The following is a 23935-nucleotide window of genomic DNA, read 5'->3' as shown; positions in this document are numbered from 1 at the left end:
TGGTCACAGAAGAGTTCACATTTATATTATATTATATTATATTTAAAGATGAAATGAACTAAAGACAATTAGATAAACAAAGTTAATAAAAGTGGTGTCTTAATAATCAATAATTGTGACTATTATTGTTGTTAAATTCTCTTACAGTCTGGAAAAGTGTTCTTAAAAACAATCGTTAAACTTTAAACTATGTCTTAATTAATATGTGTGTGTGTGTGTGTGTGTGTGTGTAAGACTCATTTACATATTTCTTAAAATCAGTGTGTGTGTGTGTGTGTTCATCAGTGTTAATGCATGAATACATAAATGAATGCACTTTAACGTGTATGTATTTCTACACTGTGTGTGTGTGTGTGTGTGTGTGTCAGTCACACGGCGGGGCTAGGCTAATCAGCGCAGCTAGCTGTTCACTGTGTGATGTAAGACGCTGATTAATATCCTGATAGCGTCCCGTGGCTTTTAAGGCTAACTGCTGTTTCCTCCATACATCCACGCTGCAGCGCTGCTTTCATGAGGCCTCATTAAGACGATGTATGACTATACTTAGCAGCAACACACACACACACACACACACACACACAGTGTTAATTGTTGATTGGCCAAATCTTTGTCACTTACAGAACAAGAGTTAGAGGAAAGTTTAGTGACTGTGAATTCTTTAAATATCAGCGTCCAATAAAACGTCAAGTGTTTAGTGGTTAAATAGGTGTCTGTGTGTGTCTCTGTGTGTGTCTCTGTGTGTGTCTCTGACAGAGATAACACACCTTTGTGTCTTTTGCTGTCCATGGTGCTGAAGTGGACACAGACCTTGAGCCTAAGTGAACAGTTCTTGTCTTTTGTGTAACTACACGACACAAAAGCAAAGAGCACAGACACAGAAACACATGCTTTGAAGAGTCAGTGAGCAGAAGACATCAGCAGGTTCATGTCATTAAAGACCGTTCAACACAGTCCGTACATGAAGATGACTGTGTGTCTTTAGATGACAGACGTTCAGACGTTCTAGAATAAATACACGACCTCTGCTGCTGTTGAGATTATTTTACACCTACTTAACCTACGTGTCTTAGTTTGGCTGCTGCTGTGAATCACCGGCAGCGGCGGCAGCGGCGGCGGGTGAACGCGTCGGTGTGACAGCAGACGCGACAGTTCCCACCTGCTCGTCATCTGCTCGTCATCTGCTCGTCATCTGCTCGTACACAGCCTTTGACAGCATTGTGTCACATACAGTCACTAACTAGCCTCAGTCTATGGTTGACACAGGAAAACTAACTGTGACAAGGTTTGTTACTCAGGTTAACACTGGATTTAAAAGAGTCTCACACCTGAGGAACAAAAACCAGTGTAAACTTGATTTCTCATCCAAACAATGTCAAAGTTGGCACTGCACACTTATTTAAATTCATTCATTCATTCATCCATTCAAACGTCCACGTCGAGCACATATGATAAAAAATATGGTTATAAGAGGTCACGTCCTCTCACTTCATAACGATTATTTTGAAGAAAATATATCAAATATTTACTTTAAGAAGCTGAAAAATCACACAAGTTGGTTTCAGTTCATAAAAATGATCAGTAATTGATTAATAATTAATACATTTTAGAGTAGAAACATGAAAGCAACCTTCACTTATCAGGAAATAATCAATAACATGGAGATTTTCTTTAATAAAACTGTCTTTGAAGCTTCAAAATAACTCACATTTACTGAGAAATAGTACAAGAAAACTCTGTTTTCCAAACTAAAAACTTTCCTCATTGTTCATGAACAGATATTTGTCTTTATAAGTTTCTGTCCAGTGTTTTCTACATTAATAGATGAGTTCTTTGGTTCATAAAATGTTAAAATGTAAAATATTGATCAGTGTGTTTGTCAAACCTGGAGATGATGATGTTGTCAAACGTCTTAAAAATGATTTCTTTGTTTTATGGAGCAAAGAAACGAGGAAATATTCCCATTTAAGAAGGAAAAATCAGAGACACTTGATTTGATAATGAAGAAAACGATGATCAGAATAGCTCACGAGTGTTTGCACGACAATATCAAGAAAGAAAACTCTCTCTGTTCACAGATATGTGAGAGAAACAAATACAGGAAGTGCAACACTAAAACAGGAAGTCAGACTCTGAACTTCCTGCAGCCCGTGCAGCTGACGTGACAGCAGACAAAATGGCGTCTCTTCCTACCTTGAAGCTGTGCAGCTGGTCGTTGGCGTCCTTGTCGTTCCTGAGGCAGGAGTTGAAGATGAGGAGCTCGGTGTCTCGCAGCCACGCCTTCAGCTCCTTGATCCTCGTCTCCAGCTGCTCCAGGAGAGAGTTGGTGAGCGGAGAGAGAGCCGAGCGCCGGTTCTCTGCGGCGGCAGCGGCGGCGGCGGCGGCGTCACGGCCGCTGACCAGCAGAGCGTTCACGTTCGTTGAGCAGTTCTGCTGCAGGGAGGCGGGTTCTGGATGCTCAGAGAGGATTTTCTGGAGGAGAAAAGAGAAGAGAGAAGAAAAAAAACAAAAAAAGTCGCGTGAGGAATCCTTGTTGTGTCGATATCCCATCATGCAAAGCAGCATATCAATCAATACAAACACAGCCATTAATCATTTACACTCAGAAATGTGAGGATCAATAAGAGGGATGTCGTGTATTTATTGGTAAAGAGTGAACGTTGATGTTGCTAAAGTGCTGCTGCTGCTGAAGATGTCACAGTGAGGATGATCATTACTGTGTGTGTGTGTGTGTGTGTGTGTGAGATTCATATGTTCTGATTCTCATGTAAAACAGCAACATATTACAATTATTTTAATGAACTTTTCCAGATAAATGGAAAGGAAAACCCCATTTGTCACTTAAACATGTCTCTATCTCACTGTGAGACAGACTTTTGTAATCCACTCACTCTCCCACACCAAAGCCCACAGAGAAAATCAGTGATTTTAGCTCACAGGGACACAGGAGCTGCAGTGGATCAACAACTCCTGTGTGTGTGTGTGTGTGTGTGATGTTAAAATCACTGATTTTCTCTGTGGGCTTTGGTGTGGGAGAGTGAGGGAAAAAGTGCTGTTCATACTAGTGTCACAGTGTAAAAATGAAGGGGTGTGTGTGTGTGTGTGTGTGTGTGTCTCAGCAAACAACATTACAAGTGTGTTTGTTCTGTATTGATGAAAACACAAACACACACACACACACACACTCATCTAATTCTGAGTGGGGAATACTTTCTCTCTGCTGCTCACTGTGTCTGACTGTGTGATCAACAGGGGTTAGAAAATTACTCTGCAGAGTTCATCTCACACACACACGCACGCACGCACACACACACGCACACTTGCAGTCAGGGTCTTGTTGTCAGTGGCTCTTGTTTGAAACAGTGATTGCTCAGTTTCTCTTTCTTGTGTGTGTATGTGTGTGGTTTAGCAGCAGCTGCTGTGTTTGTGTGCACCTGGTGAAGAATCTGAGCTTTGTTCATCAACACACGTCTCGTTAAAACAGCACTAACAGGTGGCAACAATAGCATTAGCAACATCCTGCTAATTCAGAGGGACAATAACAGCATTACCAAAGACGGGCTAATAAAGAGACACAACAATAGCATTAGCAACATCAAGCTAATTCAGAGGGACAATAACAGCATTAGCAAAGACGGGCTAATAAAGAGACACAACAATAGCATTAGCAACATCAAGCTAATTCAGAGAGACAATAACAGCATTAGCAAAGACGGGCTAATAAAGAGACACAACAATAGCATTAGCAACATCAAGCTAATTCAGAGGTGCGATAACAGCGTTAGCAACATTGAGCTAATTCAGGGGAACAATAACAACATTAGCAATGTCGAGCCAGCTAATTCAGAGGTACACCAGCCGAATTAGCAACATGGAGCTAATTCAGAGGCACGGTAACAGCTTTAGCAACAACAGGCTAATTAAGATAATACAACATAAATACTTTCAGAAACACAATAATAGCATTAGCGCCTTTTATGAAACATTTATTTATTTATGTGAAGATGTTTTCATGTCAAACCACGAGCAGATGACTTTTGTGTTTTGCTGCTGTTCAAGTTTAAATCTGTGTGACTTTGATCAGCGTGTGTTTTCAAACTGATCTGTTTTGGGGGGTTTTTGTCCACTGACATCGATACTTAGTTACACGACAGGGAAGTTTGTTTCCATTTCACAAACCACAGCAGCTCCACTTCACCTCAGTCTGCCGTCGCATCTTCGCGTCCCTGAACACTTTCAAGGATCAAACCCGTCGCAGCTTTTTCTACAACTTTAACACGAGGCACTGTGAACACTGAGCCCCTGAACGAGCCCTGCGTGAGTCCCTGCTGCTCATTTACATATGTATGTGTTTGTACAAAAGGCAGCGAGTTGTTGGCTGAGCAGCAGCAGCAGCAGCAGCAGCAGCAGCAGCAGCAGCAGCAGCAGCAGCAGCAGCAGCGACTCTCCCTCCTGAGTGGAAACACTATTTTAGCTGAACTGTGGCAGGTAAAACCAGCCCATTAGGCGACGAAGATGGACGATAATAGGACCCCTGATCGCTGAAATGTACCGTTAGCTTTGTTCTCTGAAGAAGAAGCGACGGCGATTACGAGTGTTTGGCAGAGACACAGAGAGAAGGATAAAGAAATAAAGTGTATGTGAATGCATATGAGGCGTCATCAGAGACGCAATTTAAAAAAAGACTGAAACATTTTTCATAAACAAAGGTAACAAAAATACGACTTTCTCTACAGGTGGTTGTTTACATCGCAGACATTTTAAATAAAATGATTAATGAACCGTCTTTAAACTTCTATGTGACAGTCAGACACTTTTTATAATATTAAATACTCACACACCAAACCTCATAGAGAAAATCAGTGAGCTCACAGGGACACAGGAGCTGCCTCGTGTGGTCACTTTGTGTCACTGAAGTAAGTCTGAGTGTAGGATTTGAAATGCCGAATTATGTAAAATAAGGCATTTGAACTTAGTGATGGAGGCAGCAGTGGAAATGTCTGATTTTGTCACATCGGCACGAGGCAGCAGTAGACCAGCAGCTCCTGTGTCCCTGTGAGCTAAAATCACTGATTTTCTCTGTGGGCTTTGGTGTGGGAGAGTGAGTGGATTACAAACTGCAGTTTCCAGGTATCAAGAGCGCACACACACACACACACACACACAGTAGAGTCAGTAAAGGAAAAATAAATCTCAACTATGGAATGAGTTTTTGGCATTTCTTTAAAGTTAAAGTTGAGATAAAGACTCTTGATTCAGTTTCAGCCGCTCCTTACACTGAACTGTCTGAGTTTACTTTGCAGTAATGAGTTTTATTTTGCGATGAAATCAGTGTGCGTGTGTGCAGAGACGGCGAAGGAGCATAAAATGAGAAAACGTGGAAAACGGAGGAAACAAATGAAAAAGATCCAGTGGGAGCAAGTGAAGAAGAAAAAAAAGAAAATTAGCAAATAATAGAGATGAACCAACGAGGAGAGCAAAGTGAAACAGAGGGAGAGAGACAGGGAGAGAGAGGGAGTTATCAGGATTGTTCTCTCTCTCTCTGCAGGTGGACACAGTCGCCCGCTCATGAGTCATGTGACTCCTTTGTTTTTAAACGAAAAGATAAAAGAATACAAACACATGAGCTTCCTGTTAATCCGTGGTTATTTCATGTTTTTGCACTTTTATCAGTCAGATATGGAGCGTTTTATTCCGTGATTAGAGATCAAGCATGTGTTTGTTTTTCCTCTCAGTTTAACATTTATGTGTACATGAGGGTTTATTTACATGATGTCTGTCCTGTCACTCACACACACACACACACACACACACACACACATCACGAGAGATCAAAGAGACTTTTAAAAAAAAAGATTTTCTTCTTCGTTTGTGACGTGTGTGTGTGTGTGTGTGTGTGTGTGTGTGTGTGTGTGTGTGTGTGTGTGTGTGTGTGTGTGTGCGTTCATAAGGACGCCACAGTTCGGAGTCGATGCTCAGGACATCAATTCACGTTAACTCCCAATTTGTGTCAGAGCAGCAGATGCCGACGCCAGCACTGATCTGTCCGTTAATGTGAGAGAGAGCGAGGGAGAGAGAGGGAGTGAGAGAGGGAGAGAGGCGCTAGAGGAAACACGCCATAATACGTTCTTATAAACGAGATGAAGTAGGAAAGTGACAGCAACAAGTGGTTTCTTAGCAATGATGGTGAAAAATAGATGGGAGACCAAAAACCTGGTCCTAATGAGGCAGAACCTCATTTCTGAGGAACTGGTTAAAGTTTAGTTTGACTAAGATTTGAACTGTGGTTAAGGTTAAGGTTAGTGATGACACTTTGTTTAGTCAATGCAGAGTCCTGAGAAGAATAGCTGCACAAACCTGTGTGTGTGTGTGTGTGTCAGTGATAGAAGTTTAATCACAGTCTGGTTACTGTGGTGGAAGCACACACACACACACACACACACATATGTTAATGTACACATGTGTAAACCTCCAATAGCTTTGTATGTGTGTGTGAAATGATAATGTGTGTGTGTCATCTATGATCACACACACACACACACACACACACACAGATGGTGTTTGCTGGTCCTCAGATATCTGCTCGTGTGAGTGAACGCAGCTCGTCGATTGGAGTTTGTTTCTTCGCAGGAACAAAGTGGCAGCGTCACCTCTTGTCGAGACGCCATCGCCGTCGCCAGCTGTCAGCGGCGCCGCAACGCTGGAATTAATCATCACGCCCGGCTAAAGACAAACAACTGCTGCCGACGTGACCGCCGGCACAGCCAACAACCACCGCGCGCCACGCCGTCTGTCAAGTCTTTCAAACACTCACAAAAGTCAATTTCCTCCTGAACAATGTTGGACGACGGACAGCTGCGGGGTTGGACGTGGACAGACATCAGACAGAGGACGGGACAGTGAGGACGTCTTTGATTGAAAAACAAAGGAGGACGACGAAGACTCCACTGCAACTCCCATGATGCTTTTCAGGAGGGGAGGAGTCACAGTACTTATAATCAGTGTTGGGTAGTAACGCCGTTACTTTATTCAGTAACTAATAATGTAACGTGTTGTTTTTTGTTTTTTATATATACAATATATATATATATGTATATATATCTATATATATATAGATATATATACATCTATATATGTATATATATATATATATAGATATATATACATATATCTATACATATTTATATCTAGTCACAGATATATACGTGCAATGCATAATTAGGAGCATTTAAAGATACGATACGTGATTTCATGATATGGAAATTCTGAGACAACCTATAAATTAGAACATGTTAAGTCTATCTGTCCATCCGTCCATCTTTCTGTCCCCGCGCTCTCTCTCTCTCTCTCTCTCTCAGCCACAGCAGCAGCTTCATTTCTTCACTGAGCTAAAACTAATTATCGTCCTCATGTTCTGTATCAGATCAGTGCTGATTAGACTAACGTTACACACACACACACACACACACACACACACACACACACACACACACACACACACACACAGTGTCACAGTGCTTCTCTCACTCCTGAGCTTCTACAACTAAAACTGGTTCCACGTGTGTGTCAGGTTGTGTATGTTAGTGTGTGTGTGTGTGTGTGTGTGTGTGTGTGTGTGTGTGTTACCTGCAGCTGGTTCCACGTGTGTGTCAGGTTGTGTATGTTAGTGTGTGTGTGTGTGTGTGTGTTACCTGCAGCTGGTTCCACGTGTGTGTCAGGTTGTGTATGTTAGTGTTAGTGTGTGTGTGTGTGTGTGTGTGTGTGTGTTACCTGCAGCTGGTTCCACGTGTGTGTCAGGTTGTGTATGTTAGTGTGTGTGTGTGTGTGTGTGTGTGTGTTACCTGCAGCTGGTTCCACGTGTGTGTCAGGTTGTGTATGTTAGTGTGTGTGTGTGTGTGTTACCTGCAGCTGGTTCCACGTGTGTGTCAGGTTGTGTATGTTAGTGTGTGTGTGTGTGTTACCTGCAGCTGGTTCCACGTGTGTGTCAGGTTGTGTATGTTAGTGTGTGTGTGTGTGTGTGTGTGTGTGTTACCTGCAGCTGGTTCCACGTGTGTGTGTGTGTGTGTGTGTGTGTGTGTGTGTTACCTGCAGCTGGTTCCACGTGTGTGTCAGGTTGTGTATGTTAGTGTGTGTGTGTGTGTGTGTGTGTGTGTGTGTGTTACCTGCAGCTGGTTCCACGTGTGTGTGTGTGTGTGTGTGTGTGTGTGTGTGTGTGTGTGTGTTACCAGCAGCTGGTTCCACGTGTGTGTCAGGTTGTGTATGTTTGTGTGTGTGTGTGTGTGTGTGTGTGTGTTACCTGCAGCTGGTTCCACGTGTGTGTCAGGTTGTGTATGTTAGTGTGTGTGTGTGTGTGTGTTACCTGCAGCTGGTTCCACGTGTGTGTCAGGTTGTGTATGTTAGTGTGTGTGTGTGTGTGTGTGTGTGTGTGTGTGTTACCTGCAGCTGGTTCCACGTGTGTGTCAGGTTGTGTATGTTAGTGTGTGTGTGTGTGTGTGTGTGTGTGTGTGTGTGTTACCTGCAGCTGGTTCCACGTGTGTGTCAGGTTGTGTATGTTAGTGTGTGTGTGTGTGTGTGTGTGTGTGTGTGTGTGTGTGTTACCTGCAGCTGGTTCCACGTGTGTGTCAGGTTGTGTATGTTAGTGTGTGTGTGTGTGTGTGTTACCTGCAGCTGGTTCCACGTGTGTGTCAGGTTGTGTATGTTAGTGTGTGTGTGTGTGTGTGTGTGTGTTACCTGCAGCTGGTTCCACGTGTGTGTCAGGTTGTGTATGTTAGTGTGTGTGTGTGTGTGTGTGTGTGTTACCTGCAGCTGGTTCCACGTGTGTGTCAGGTTGTGTATGTTAGTGTGTGTGTGTGTGTTACCTGCAGCTGGTTCCACGTGTGTGTCAGGTTGTGTATGTTAGTGTGTGTGTGTGTGTGTGTGTGTGTGTTACCTGCAGCTGGTTCCACGTGTGTGTGTGTGTGTGTGTGTGTGTGTGTGTGTGTTACCTGCAGCTGGTTCCACGTGTGTGTCAGGTTGTGTATGTTAGTGTGTGTGTGTGTGTGTGTGTGTGTGTGTGTTACCTGCAGCTGGTTCCACGTGTGTGTGTGTGTGTGTGTGTGTGTGTGTGTGTGTGTGTGTGTGTGTGTTACCAGCAGCTGGTTCCACGTGTGTGTCAGGTTGTGTATGTTTGTGTGTGTGTGTGTGTGTGTGTGTGTGTTACCTGCAGCTGGTTCCACGTGTGTGTCAGGTTGTGTATGTTAGTGTGTGTGTGTGTGTGTGTTACCTGCAGCTGGTTCCACGTGTGTGTCAGGTTGTGTATGTTAGTGTGTGTGTGTGTGTGTGTGTGTGTGTGTGTGTGTGTTACCTGCAGCTGGTTCCACGTGTGTGTCAGGTTGTGTATGTTAGTGTGTGTGTGTGTGTGTGTGTGTGTGTGTGTGTGTGTGTGTTACCTGCAGCTGGTTCCACGTGTGTGTCAGGTTGTGTATGTTAGTGTGTGTGTGTGTGTGTGTGTGTGTGTGTGTGTGTGTGTTACCTGCAGCTGGTTCCACGTGTGTGTCAGGTTGTGTATGTTAGTGTGTGTGTGTGTGTGTGTTACCTGCAGCTGGTTCCACGTGTGTGTCAGGTTGTGTATGTTAGTGTGTGTGTGTGTGTGTGTGTGTGTTACCTGCAGCTGGTTCCACGTGTGTGTCAGGTTGTGTATGTTAGTGTGTGTGTGTGTGTGTGTGTGTGTTACCTGCAGCTGGTTCCACGTGTGTGTCAGGTTGTGTATGTTAGTGTGTGTGTGTGTGTGTGTGTGTGTGTTACCTGCAGCTGGTTCCACGTGTGTGTCAGGTTGTGTATGTTAGTGTGTGTGTGTGTGTGTGTGTGTGTGTTACCTGCAGCTGGTTCCACGTGTGTGTCAGGTTGTGTATGTTAGTGTGTGTGTGTGTGTGTGTGTGTGTGTGTTACCTGCAGCTGGTTCCACGTGTGTGTCAGGTTGTGTATGTTAGTGTGTGTGTGTGTGTGTGTGTGTGTTACCTGCAGCTGGTTCCACGTGTGTGTCAGGTTGTGTATGTTAGTGTGTGTGTGTGTGTGTGTGTGTTACCTGCAGCTGGTTCCACGTGTGTGTCAGGTTGTGTATGTTAGTGTGTGTGTGTGTGTGTGTGTGTGTTACCTGCAGCTGGTTCCACGTGTGTGTCAGGTTGTGTATGTTAGTGTGTGTGTGTGTGGGTGTGTGTTACCTGCAGCTGGTTCCACGTGTGTGTCAGGTTGTGTATGTTAGTGTGTGTGTGTGTGTGTGTGTGTGTGTGTGTTACCTGCAGCTGGTTCCACGTGTGTGTCAGGTTGTGTATGTTAGTGTGTGTGTGTGTGGGTGTGTGTTACCTGCAGCTGGTTCCACGTGTGTGTCAGGTTGTGTATGTTAGTGTGTGTGTGTGTGTGTGTGTGTGTGTGTGTTACCTGCAGCTGGTTCCACGTGTGTGTCAGGTTGTGTATGTTGCAGTGGAAGTTTCCCGGCAGCTCGGCTCCGCTCCTCTTCAGGGACTCGGCTCGGCCCAGCAGACTGGTCTTCTTACTCTCCATCATCATCAGCTCAGTGTGGCTGCTCTGGAGACACACACACACACACACACACACACACACACACACGTCAAACACACAAACACACACAAATCTATAGACTTTACGACTTTTGTGACAGCTGTGCGTCCATAGAAGGACACGTGAAACATTGTGTTTTTAGTGGGTTATTTCTGCTCCTGTGTCGTCCCGTCGTCCTCTCAGTGTGGTCACATGACTCCTGACACTTCTTCCCACATGAGTTCATTCTCCTCATTCTCCTCTCACGCTGGTGTGGTTTTGTTTTCTAGTTCTTTTTCTTCTTATAACTCTCTACAGTCCAGACTTACATTACATCTCAAAAACCTGTAATTACAGCTCAAAGTTCTTCCACACAGATTAAAGTCGTCCTCCGTCCTCTTCTTCTTCTTCTTCTTCTTCTGATCATTTCCACTGATGTGATTGCATACGTTTATTTGAAAGTCCACAGGTGTTGAGTTTTTGTTTTGCAGTTTGAAACAGAAGCCGATCTGTTTTGGTTTTTTCTTTTCTCTTTAATCGTTGTTTTTCTCCAGCTCGTCTCATGATGAAATGTTCCGGGATTCGCGGCAGTTGTTTTCCCGCTCTCGTTCTTCTTTGACCACATTAAACAAGAGGTGAAAGCGTCGCGGCTCCACACACTCTCAGGAATCAAACAGCAGCAGCAGCAGCGTATGCTTGTGTGTGAGTCGTGTGAGGGAAACACAGAGGAGTTCTCCGTCACTGTTTTAAAGAAACTGTGGAGAAAGATCTCACCAGTATTTTTGCGACTGCATTAATCTTGGTGTAAATTTAAGTCTAAAAGTCGTTTAGCGAAGAAGCGCGGGAAATTGGAAGTGGGAGTGGCTAACGAACATGAAAAAAACGCTTTTATCTATGAGGTGATTTTTTTTTTGAATGTTTCACGTACACGTGTTAATCCCGTCAGGACAGTCCAAACAGTCAATGAGGACTTTGCCGTGAGTCCTACAGGAAGTTGAACGAACTCGTCCCGGTTGATTTCTGATTTGACCTTTTCTATCTTTAACGTCGCTGTGCCTTTAACTCTGTAAAGCACTTGTTTTTAAATGTGCTCGTCACTTTTTAAAGTTGACTTGACCTTTGGGGTCAAACCTCGCGGACCAGACCTGGACTCTCAGACCTGGACTGTCAGACCTGTACGGGTCCTGGTTCTCTGGTCTTCGTGTCCTTGTGTATTCTGTGAATCCCTTCATCTCCCTCCCTCTCCTTTTGTCCTTGTCACTTTATTTACAACTTTCCCTCCATTTTTGTCTCATCCCTTCTCCGTCTTTATTTCCTTTACTGTATCACGCCCCTCCCCCTCCCCCTCCCCCCCGTGTTCCCCCCACTTAATCCATCCGTCTCTTTCCGTGTCACTTTCCATCTACGTCTTCCTTCTTTTCATCTGTTAGCGTAACTCTCCTCCGACGCCTCCGTCCTCTCTCTCTTTTTTTTGCCTAATTCCCCTCCTCCTCCTCCTCTTTTCTCTTTCTCCTCTTTTCATTTTCTGCATCGATAGCTACTTGATTCTGCTTTTCCCTTGTCGTTTATCATTACCGCCCGCCCCCATTTGAATATTTAAATGTCTCTTCTCTCACTCTGTGTGTGTGTGTGTGTGTGTGTTTTTGCTGTGCTGTCATCAGAGAGGCGGCGGCCATTTTTCAATGTCGGCGATTCTGATGGAGATGCTATCGCTCGGCGCTTCACGGCCATCCATCCCCTTCACTTAGCTAATAGCCGCGCCGCGAGAACGAGGGATGGACGGCCGGGGGGAAAAAAGAGACGAGTGGAAGGTAAATATGTCGGCGTCGCACTCGTCTAACAGTCAGGAAATTATACGATTTATTCGCTGATGGCAAATATTGATTTAGAGGGGGGACGGGGAGGAGGAGGAGGAGGAGGAGGAGGAGGAGGAGGAGGAGGTTGTGTTGTTGTTGTTGTTGTTGTTGTTGTTTGTTTGAAGGATGCCACTGATCCAAAGTCAAAGAAAAGAGGGGGGAGAACAGAAAGATAGACACGCCGATTAAAATGCATGAGATCCCAACTTTCAGATAAGTGCTGAGAGAGGGATCTTAGAGGAGGAGGAGGAGGAGGAGGAGGAGGAGGAGGAGGGGTACATGGATGACTAGCTGTGATGTATTCACGCCTCAAGTCAATCTACATGCAAGGATGGACAGAGATACACAAGCCTGAGGACAGAGAGAGAGAGAGACAAAGGGAGGAGGAGGAGGAGGAGGAGGTAAAGGATGGACAGAGGAACTGACGCTCAGACCCAGATCCTGGTGGAATCCAATACAACAGTGACACGAGGCCTCGACACAAACACACAGGCTCCGCCCACTACGACTCAGTCTCACGAAACACCAGGTTACAAGACAGAAGAAGAACAAGGAGGAGAACAAGGAGGAGAACAAGGAGGAGAACAAGGAGGAGAAAGTCTGAAAAAGAACCTGAATGAAGTTTTGACCTCTCTGGTCTACAGGACTACACGTGGACTCTCAGACCAGTACAGGTCCTGGTTTACAGTTCAGATGGATCCATAAAAACCTCTACGGGTCACATTTGATTTTCATGTCTTTACTTCCTTCACTCATCACTTTCTATTTTTCCTGGTCAGGGTTAACAGGTGTGACCTTTGACCTTCCACTACTTTAAATCAATTTGGACTCATTTTGACTGAAGGTTTGAATCCTCAGTTCAACAAATGTGACATAAATGAATTGACTACATACATGTATATAATGAAAGTATAAACAATGGAGAATTGACAAAATATGACAGTAAATCATTGTATTTTAAAATAACAACATTTTGAGATGTTTTTCTCACTTTTGACTGAAAATATCGGGAGCGTGTCGCTTGTTTCCGTGAAAGAATGTGAAATCCTCGCGTGTCAGACACAAATAAATAAACCTGTACGCAGTCACATCATCGTATAAATCACAGGAGGAGACGGAAATGCCAGCGCTTTCCAAAAAGAGGAATAAACGCTTGAAAAAACCGATGAGAGGGAAAGAGGGGGAGGGGAGGAGAGAGAGGAGGAGGAGAAAATCAACAAGCAATCACAAGTTTAATTTGGTCTCCATATTAATGAGCACGGAGCTGAAATGTCAGCAAAAATGCACTCATACATGAAAAACATTTAATGCATTTTGAACATTAGTTTTTTTTCCGCTCCCTCGTTCTCTTCTCGCAGATTCATCTTATCCGACAAATGAGAGAAGTTTGTCGGAGGCTGCGTAACGGAACCATTTTGTCGTCGCGGAAACTAAAGTTGAGGGGAGAGATAAGACGGCACCTTCATCTTCATCCTCATCATCATTCAACCTTCATCTCCTCTTGTTGTGGTTTTTAATCCCAACACTTTGTCCTTTAAACCGTATTATTCTGACTAAACTAATAATGGCAAAAGACACAATGTAATAAAAATCTGTGTCGGTTTAAGTCTGACATCTTTATCTCACTGTGAGACGGACGTTTGTAAACCACTCACTCTCCCACACCAAAGCCCGCAGAGAAAACCAGGGATTTTAGCCCGCAGGGAAACAGGAGCTGCTGGTCTACTGCTGCCTCGTGTGGTCACTTTGTGTCACTGAAACAAGCCTGAGTGTAGGATTTTAAACATTTGTAGACCAGCAGCTCCTGTGTGTGTGTGTGTGTGTGTGTGTGTGTGATGTGAAAATCACTGATTTTCTCTTTCCTGAGATAACAGTGAGATAAAGACGTGAACGTGGACTTAAACTGAGGGAGATTTTATTATGCAAGTCTTTTGTGAAAGTGGATAAAATCTTCACATCCACTTCAGTCTTTTTTTCTTACATAACCAACACACACACACACACGCACACACACACACACACACACAGGGGAAGAGCGAGAGAGAAAGGAACAGTGCTGTATTCTTGCTTACGTGTGTGTGTGTGTGTGTGTCTCCGGCTGAGATGGATGTTCACTCGTTCTGAAAGAGCAGGAAGTGGCTCACTGCGACCCCATTTATACCGATACACACTTCAACCTGTGTGTGTGTGTGTGTGTGTGTTTGCACTGATGTTTCTATGGCAACACTTTGACATTACATGTACACGTGTGTACGTGTTTCTATGTAACTTTCAGATGTTCTCGTGTCATACTTTTCTATGTTTCCTGAGTGTTTTCCTTCTGTTTGAGACTCTCTCTCTCTGTGTGTCTCTGTCTCTCTCTCTCTCTGTCTGTCTCTGTCTCTCTCTGTCTGTCTGTCTCTCTCTCTCTCTAAACGAGGCGGCAACAAAAGACCCGGCAACACGTTTTAATTGTTGTCGTGGAAACCAGATGAATGAGTGGTTTTGACTGGCCAGTAGAGACGGATCACTATTCAGCCTCACAGCGAGTCACATGTGTGTGTGTGTGGTCATTAGCACAAAGTAAGATGGTGAAATTTTCGAGAGAGACCAAAAACAAAAAAAACAAAAACAAAAAGAGAAAAGTTTGCGATGGAGTCGCAGGAGCTTTTGGAACGCTGTGTGCCGCTGATGTCAGGTGACCTCTGACCCTCTAAGAACCCTGGGAATATTCTCTCGTGGCATGAGCAAAACAATGAGGGGGAGAAAAAAATGAGCACACACACACACTTTATCAAACTGTTGTTTTGCTTTGAGTAAACGTTGTTAGGAAGAAAGGAAGGAAGGAAGGAAGGAAGGAAGGAAGACTCACAGTTTATCATGTCTGAGTCTCATGTGTTTGCATTGTGTACATTTCAAACCTTTACTGAGAAGTCACGTGACCTCTGTAGTGTAAGAGAAGAGAGAGAGAGATCTGAGGGTCAGGGGGCGAGTGAATGAGTGAGTGTGTGTGTGTGTGTGTGTGTGTGTGTGTGTGTTGCTGGGTCCATAGGAAGCTGGACTGACTCACACTATTCACTGTGTGAACAAAGACAGTCTTTTATACAGAGAGAGAGAATGTGCTTGAATGTATGGATGTTTGTGTGTGTGTGTGTGTGTGTGTGTGTGTGTGTGTGTCTTTCACTTCCATTCTCATGATTATCAGTAAATTTAAAGATAAATATATCATGTATTTATTACTATATATATAAAGTGTAATATATATATTTATACATAGATGTATGGAGAGAGAGAGATATTAGAGAAAACCTTATTTGGTGTGTTTTAAAATTTAAACAAATGCAGTAGCAAGGTTCCTTGAATGCATCTCACAGCTGCTGTGGACCCCACATAAGCATTGACAATTATAGGGTTCCATGAATGCATCAGCAGCAGGTGTTTATTTAGAGGACGCTTGTGTGTGTTTGCAGAAGTTTTAAAATGTACAAGGTTCCTTGAATGTGTCTCATAGCAGCCGTGGTCCCCACTGAAGTAATAAACGCATCAGCAGCAGGTGTGTGGTTAGGTGGGACCCTCATGTGTTTTTGCTGTGATATTTACTTGGTTCCTTGAATGCATCTCCAAGCTGCTCCTCTAAATTATAAACACTTTGAACCTTACGTGACGTTAGCTCATAATCTAACAATATTTTTGTTATTTATTCATTCCGATTTTCAGAGAGTGACAATGAAAACATGAAGTAATAAATACATGAATAAATAAAGTAGCAACAACGCAGGAACTTGTATCAAGAGAAGAAGAACGTGAAGATTCATTTGTTAAGTAAAGCTGGAAGTTCTGAATAAACAAAGTCAGAATACACGTTGTTATTTAACATAGCGGTGCTGGTTTGACTGAGACACACACACACGCGCACACACACACACACACACACACACTTTTAAAGACAATTCGATAACTCACGACGATCATCATCATTTTTTATATGTTTCTTCCTCCTATTCTTTTTCTTTGTATGTTCCACTACTATGACATAAATGTAATGTGTGTGTGTGTGTGTGTGTCCAGCCAGAGCGAGTGTGTCGCCTAAATGACAGACAATCTTTATTCTAATGAAGAGGGTGCCAAGGTCAAACGGAGAGTGGGGTGATGAATGGGGAAGACACACACACACACACACACAGAGAGGAGTGTTCTCCCCTTGAGGTGACATTAAACATTATTCTCACGACAAACACTTAAACAAACGTCAGAGGAAATAAAATCTGTTTGCAGGTAAAACAAAAAAACCTGCAGTGTGTGTGTGTACGTGCGTCTTTGTGAGGACATTCTGTCTCACCTTAAAGTGCACGTGTAAGGGTTCAGACTTGGTTTAAGGCTAAGTGTTAATCCAGGTTAAAGTGAGATTAAGGGTTAGGATTAGGCATTTAGTTGAGAGTGTGTTTTTATTTATTTGTTTATTTTCTTAAATCACTGACAGTCACGTGACTCTCATGTGTGCATGGTGACATCACTGTGAGGGTCGCGGTGGGCGGAGCTTGACTGAGCGGTTTGTGGCTCGTGTGTGTGTGTGTGTGTGTGTGTGTGTTTACAGTCGACCTTGTGTGACTTTTAGTTTGACGACGCTCAAACACTAAGAACTACTCTCACGTCCTGTGTGAGATTCCCGCTCGTTTCTGAACGTGTTAGTGTCAGGTTTCAGTCATCAGACGGCGTTCCTGGGAAGACGAACGAGGAAGACGAGGAGGGAGTCTCAGGAGAGACGGGGAGATACAGAGAGAGAGAGAGAGAGAGGGTGAGAGGGAGAGGGGAAAGTTGGTGAGATGCTGCTGAGTCGTGTCTCTTTGTTCTAAAGCAGATATATCCCCGACTTTATCAAGACTGACAGAACAAACGCACAGGAAACAGCCTCCCACAGGACACATAATCCACACACACACACACACACACAGATCAGAGAAGCAGTGAGACACACACACACACATAAAAACCAGTGCGCGTGCACACACACACACACACACACACGGTCATGACAGACAAACACAAACATTTGTGATGACACAGAAAACAAAAATGACATGTGACAATTTCCAACCAGGGACGAGAAGAGACGAGGGTGACGGAACGAGAGAGAAGAAAAGAAGAGGAAAAAGAGGAGAAAATGGAAAATAGAAACAACAGAAAAGGAAAGGAAAAAGAGAGAAGAAAAGAAAGAGGAGAAAGAGGAGAAAATGGAAAATTACTTGAAAAAAGTGAAGAGGAAAGGAAACAAAAGAAGAAAAGAAATAGGAAAATGGAAAAGAAAACAAAAGTGAGAGAAAAAGAAAATGAAAAGAAGTGATGTTTTTATTGTAATCAGGTTTGACATTGGGAATTTTCCGTCGTGTTTTGTAAGAAAACAACAAAAGAACATGTTTTGAGGTGTAAGTGCACGCACACACACACACACACACACACACACACACACAGCAGGTCACTGCCTCTGTGAACTTGTTAAATCATTTATACATCGTGGTCTGACAGTCAGTTCACTGAGTTTTCATGATCTCACTGAAACAACAGGAGTCACAGAAAATAAAGAACAGAGAGCAGAAATAAGACGTTTGTTGTCTGGTGAAGTTTTTCCTTCAGTAAAGACGAGGAAACACTGTAAATGTCTCATATTTCTTTATCACCATTATCAATGTTTAAGAATAACATGTTCATGTCTTTGTCTCACTGTGAGACAGACTTCTCCAACAGGAAACTGAAGTCTGTAAAACACTCACTATCCCACACCAAAGCCCATAGAGAAAACCAGTGGATTTAGCTCACAGGGACACAGGAGCTGCTGGTCCTCTGCTGCCTCGTGTGGTCACTTTGTGTCACTGAGGTCAATCTGAACAAAGGACTTCAAACACCAAAGTGACAAAATAAGACATTAGAACTTAGTGATGGAGGCAGCAGTGGATCAACAACTCCTGTGTGTGTGTGATGTTAAAATCACTGGTTTTCTCTATGGGCTTTGGTGTGAGAGAGTGAGTTTGAAGCTACTTTACTTTCATTTCTCTCCAGTTGTGGATCTTTTCAACTAAAGTTACAAAATCAGATGAGTTTGTGTGTGTGTGTGTGTGTGTGTGTTCAAACAAGAGGAGTGAAATGAAATGCATGATGGGAAACACACACACGTGGAAACATACGAAGTAAATCACACATAAATAAATAAATATTGTCACCATAACAACTGAGTGAGTGAACACACACACACACACACACACACACAGACACACACAGTCCCAGTGGAGCTCAGTTCTCTGCTCGCTTAACAAACAGCGACAAACGACAAAACAGAACATCAGGACGTCTGACCCAGGAAATGTTCTACTCACACACACACACACACACACAGTGACACACAGTCACACACACACACACACACACAGTAACAGAGTGTGCGCAGCAGAGCAGTGTGAGTCTCTGGAGAGCAGAAACCTGGATCAGATTCTCCTGAGCTGCAGGAAGTTTCTTTTGAAGGATAACGAAGAGATTTTTGCCGTTTCCAAGTGTTTTTTTTCTCTCTCTCTCTCTCTCTTATGTTTAGCGAGTGATTTTTTTTTTTTACCTCTCTCTTCCTCAGATTCACATCCTCTCTCTCCTGCTGTCTCAGAGAGATATCTATATATCTATATATATCTATATATATATATAAATATGTACATATGTACACATATATATATATATATATACACATTTAAACGACTCTAAACGCTGCAGTGTAAATGCCAGGCCTGTATGTGGCGCTGTAACACGAGATTGACACCGAATCTGATGTACATTTGTTCCTTTTCTAACAATAAATGATATTTATGATATGTTTGAAAAAACAGAGACATTTCTGCAGAAACACGAGAACTGAGCGAGAACATTTGATAATTGACTAATTTTTAAGTCATAAATGGAATGATATTTGATGAAATGTCATTACATGAAGATCATGATAGTGATAAATGAATAAAAGCAGCTGATTATCGAGGTTTTTGTTGTTATTCCAACTTTATTTTGAAAATCTCAAGCGATCAAGTGTTGTTTTTTTTTCTTTCTTTCTTTTTTTTACTGGTTGTTTAAAAGTGATCACATGATACCTGTCAATCATTTTAAATCTGTGTGTAGAAATCCCTTCATGCTGCGTTTGAGGCCTGGGTAAAAACATGGGACATTTCACTTCTGCTGAATTTGTGGCTGTTTTTTTTCTTTGTCTTCATTTTCCTCCCGTTTCACTTCTTACATCCCAACATTCCTGCCGCCCTCTCCTCTCCAAATCCGTCCTGTCTTTCATTTCTCATCCCTTCTTTCTTCCTCTCCTCCAGGTTTGAGTGTAGAAAATAGAGCTGAAAGTTGCTCAGCTGTTTCCAGAAAAAACAGCGTTTGCTGCAACAAATTACTTTCCTTCTTTTCTTCCAATCATTTTTTTCTTCCTCTTCCTTATTTCTCTCTCTCTCTCTCTCTCTCTGGATGGAGGGAGGATGGAGGGAGGATGGAAGCGTTAACAGCACAGCGAGGATTGCAGCAACAATTACATGTGAAATTAGCCTCGCCTCATAGCCTGCAGTGTAATTCCAGCCTTCTGAGGCGTGGCACAGTCATCTGTCTCTAATTAAAGATTCTCTCTCTCCCTCTTTCTCTTTTTCGGGTTAATATTCATCTTCATTGACTCTCTCTCCCTCTCTCTCTCTTTTTGGGGGTGTGCATTTAAAACCTAATTCAGCAGAGGTCATGGGTTTTAACAGGTTAAACAAATGATTTCCTTTTATTTTTTTCACGTCTTCCTGTGAAATCTCTGCTCCTCTGTGTATTATTTTCATCCCTGTGTCTTTTATTTTCTCACGTTTCTATTTGGATCTACTTTTTTTCCATATTTGTCAGATATTATTTTCTGCTGCTCATCAAGTTTATTTTTATTTTTTAATTTTTCATGTCATATTTTATAAAAAAAAGAAAGAAAGAAAAATGTCTTCTTTCCTCAGGCCAAAATCCAGACTGCTGCCTACTTAACATAAATACTATTTAAAAACACAATCTTTATTATTTACTCTATTTGATTTAATAAGATTTGGTTCAAATGTTTGTGTTTTTACACTCAAAGCTCACGTGCCCCACTTCTGCAGCAGCACTTGAATGCAGCATGTGCTGAGAAACGGAGAATCTTTTATTCGATAATAAACTAAGGTTGTTTTTAATATCACATATGTTTTAAGAGCTGTGTTTTATTTTGAAAATCTACGGCGTTAAAGGTTGCATTGAGTTGAATAACGTGCATTTGTGACATTCATGTACACATTTTTTAAATCTTATTCCGAGTTAACCTCGCTGGTCTGCATCGCTTCACTCACAGAAATGAAAGTGAGAATTCACGTGAGGACAGTGAAGGCATCATGAGGAGAAGAAGGAGAGAGGTTTTTCAGTCAGAGCTCAGAGGATCGACGACTTAAGCCGTCGGTGTGTTTCTCAGGCATGACTCTCTGCTGGAGTATAACCCTCACTCACTCACTCACTCACTCACTCGCTCACTGTGTGTGTGTGTGTGTGTGTGTGTGTGTGTGTGTCTCACTGTTGCCCTCAGGGTTTAAGCTGCAGAGGCTGAGAGTCGACTGTATGTTGTTTTTCATTTCTCTCTGTTTCCATCTCGTGTCTCTGTGCGCTGATCTTCTCCACATCAGTCATTTTAACTTAAAGGGATAATTCGGGGTTTATTGTGAAGTGCGATTGTTGATAACTTAGTCAGTGCTGTGTGCGCCCCCTCTGTGCAGCTTAAGTCCACACAATATGTTAAGAATAATACGTTCACGTCTTTGTCTCACTGTGAGACACACTTTTCCAACGGGAAACTGAAGTTTGTAAACCACTCACTCTCCCACACCAAAGCCCATAGAGAAAATCACTGATTTAAGACACAGGAGCTGCTGGTCTACTGCTGCCTCGTGTGGTCACTTTGTGTCACTGAGCTCAATCTAAATGAAGAGTTTCAAAAGCCTAAGTGACAAAATAAGACATGTGAACTTAGTGATGGAGGCAGCAGTGGATCAACAACTCCTGTGTGTGTGATGTTAAAATCAGTGATTTTCTCTCAAACTCAAATGACCTGTGGGCCACTGACTGCCTCATCTGGTCACTCTCGACTTGTTACAACTTGATATTGTTTGGAGGGCCACATGAAATCGGTTGGAGGGCCACATGTGGCCCCCGGGCCACCAGTTTGAGACCCCTGCTGTATGGGGTTTGGTGTGGGAGCGTGAGTGGTTTATAAACGTCAGTGCATCCACAAAACAAAGTAAACTATCAGTGTGTCTGCACTGAACCACTGACTGACTCTACTTTAATGTATTTTGGAGAAAAAACAAGTATCAGTGTGTTTTAGATGTGAAGTAAATTAATAAACATATCCTCATTATGTTAATAGAAATGAATCTGCTTGTAATTATGTTTCCTTCAGAACATATTTGCTGTTGCAAATTAGTCAAATAGAAACCTAATTTATCAGGTTCACAGGGTTAAACTGGTTTATTTGATGAAATAAAGTTGTCCTCCGTGTGTGTGTGTGTGTGTGTTCATCAGTTCAATGTCTGTCCTTCTGGTTTGGACTATAGATAACCAGACGACCACTGAAAACACAGTGTGTGTGTGTGTGTGTGTCTCTGTGTGTGTCTGTGTGTGTCTGTGTGTGTGTAGCTTTAGACAGAGCTCCTCTGTCGCTCCAACACTGATTGGTTTTGGAACACAGTTAATGAGCAGGTGTGTGTGTGTGTGTGTGTGTGTGTGTGTAGCCCTGCATTCCATCAGAACACCATGGGCTATTTGAAATGAGAATTTAGCAACAGAGAGAGCTACACACACACACACACACACACACACACACACACACTCTCCTGATAGCCACTGTAATTAGTTGGACTCGACTGGAACTCGCCACAGGGAGAGAGAGAGTGAGCGAGTGGGAGTGAGAGAGGAAGACGCTTCAGTGTGTGTGTGTGTGTGTGTGTGTGTGTGTGTGTGATGACTTAATGCAGGGAAATTTCAAATTTTTCAAATCAAACCTTGGAAAGAAACTTTGATTGACTTGAAACCACAGAGGTAAAAAAACACACGTCGCTAAGTAACAATCAGCTGATCTGGAGCTGTGTCATGTGACCACGTGTTGACGTCCACTGACTTCACCGTCCCTCCAGGACTAATAATCTGACATTAACGTACAAGAGCAGAAAATGTCACTTTTTTTATAATCTGACTTAAGTAAAAGTCTTAAAGTTTATCACATTCACTGGACTTGATATAGAATCTAATCTCTACTTTTACAAGTCACAGCATTAAAAAAGGGAGGAGTTAGGATTGAGCCATGGTGGGTTAATGGTAGGGCCAGGTGTCTTTCTACTGGTGGGGTTAGGGTTCAATTCCTGGCTCCGCTCATCTACGTGTGTGAATGTGACTGAGTGAGTGAGTTGTCTTTCAACTGGAAGGTTGTGAGTTCCATTCCTGGCTCTGTGTCCTTGAGCAAAGACACTGAACCCCATGTTGCAGCTTGTGAACGGGTGAAAACTGTAGCTCATCAAGATCATTAAAGCTCTAAAGCTAAAGCTCTAGTAAAAGCTGATAGAATTATAAATAACAAAGTAAAGCACAGATATGTGAACGTTGTACTTGAGTACAGTAACAGGGTATTTGTACTTTGTTTCATGACAACACTGGGATTAAACAAACAAAGACCATGATGCTGCTGATGATGATGATGAAGACGTTTTAAATGTCACTGATTAACATACAGATTCATTCTGATCAATACTTTACAAACTCACAGTCTCTTCACTCTCTTGTTTTCCTCCGCTGTGATTTCTCCTCCCGTGGCTGTTTTTGTTTTGTTGTAATTTAAAGTTTCACTGAAAACAAATTATTTCTTTACGATTAAAAAAGAAAAGAAAAATGAAATATGTATGAGCGTCCACTCACTGTATAACGTCCAGACTTAAACACATCCCTGTTTATCTAAGTGTGTGTGTGTGTGTGTGTGTGTGTTTATCCGCCTGCCTGTCAGTCATAACATTACCACGGTCAGTGAATGCACCACCACCTCCTCCTCTGGGACTCCAGGGGTCAGAACCTTGATCATCTATTGGCTGAACTACAGGAGCCTTGACGTGTGATTGGTTGACAGCAGCTACAAGGTCTGAGGCTTGTTACACGTCCCTGTGGACACACACACACACACACACACACACTCGCTCCTCATTTAAACGAGGGATTCCCAAACTTTTCAGCCTCCAAATATCAGAGGAAGACACTCAGAACTCCTGTTTTCTCAAAGCCACAAACACTTGGACCAAAAATGTCTCCTCACTGTTGCTCCGCCTCCATTTGTCACATTCCTGTTGTTCAAAGTAAACTCAAAACTTCATCAAATCCACACACACACACACACAGAGACTAAAACATGTAAATAAACGAGTGGACAGGAGAGGAGCGTGCGGTTGGTTACCATGGAGACGGCTGAAACCTGAGACACTGCTGCGCGACTCTCGTTTGGTGACAACTATCAAAAG

At 42.9% G+C, this 23935-nt stretch overlaps 1 protein-coding gene across 3 annotated transcripts in view; it reads right to left on the bottom strand.

Moving 5' to 3' along the window:
* akap6 (A kinase (PRKA) anchor protein 6) overlaps positions 1-23935 on the bottom strand; it is a 136914-nt gene that overhangs the window by 29407 nt on the left and 83572 nt on the right. For all 3 annotated transcript variants that reach the window (XM_058614780.1, XM_058614778.1, XM_058614779.1), the window contains 2 exons: positions 10414-10560; positions 2191-2469 (listed from right to left, as the gene is read on the bottom strand). In XM_058614780.1, coding sequence (XP_058470763.1) covers positions 2191-2469; positions 10414-10560 — 426 coding nt within the window. The remainder of the gene's footprint in view (positions 1-2190; positions 2470-10413; positions 10561-23935) is intronic.

This window comes from Solea solea, chromosome 18 (genome assembly GCF_958295425.1).
Source record: "Solea solea chromosome 18, fSolSol10.1, whole genome shotgun sequence".
NCBI lineage: Eukaryota > Metazoa > Chordata > Actinopteri > Pleuronectiformes > Soleidae > Solea > Solea solea.
This window is presented reverse-complemented; position numbering and strand designations above follow the sequence as displayed.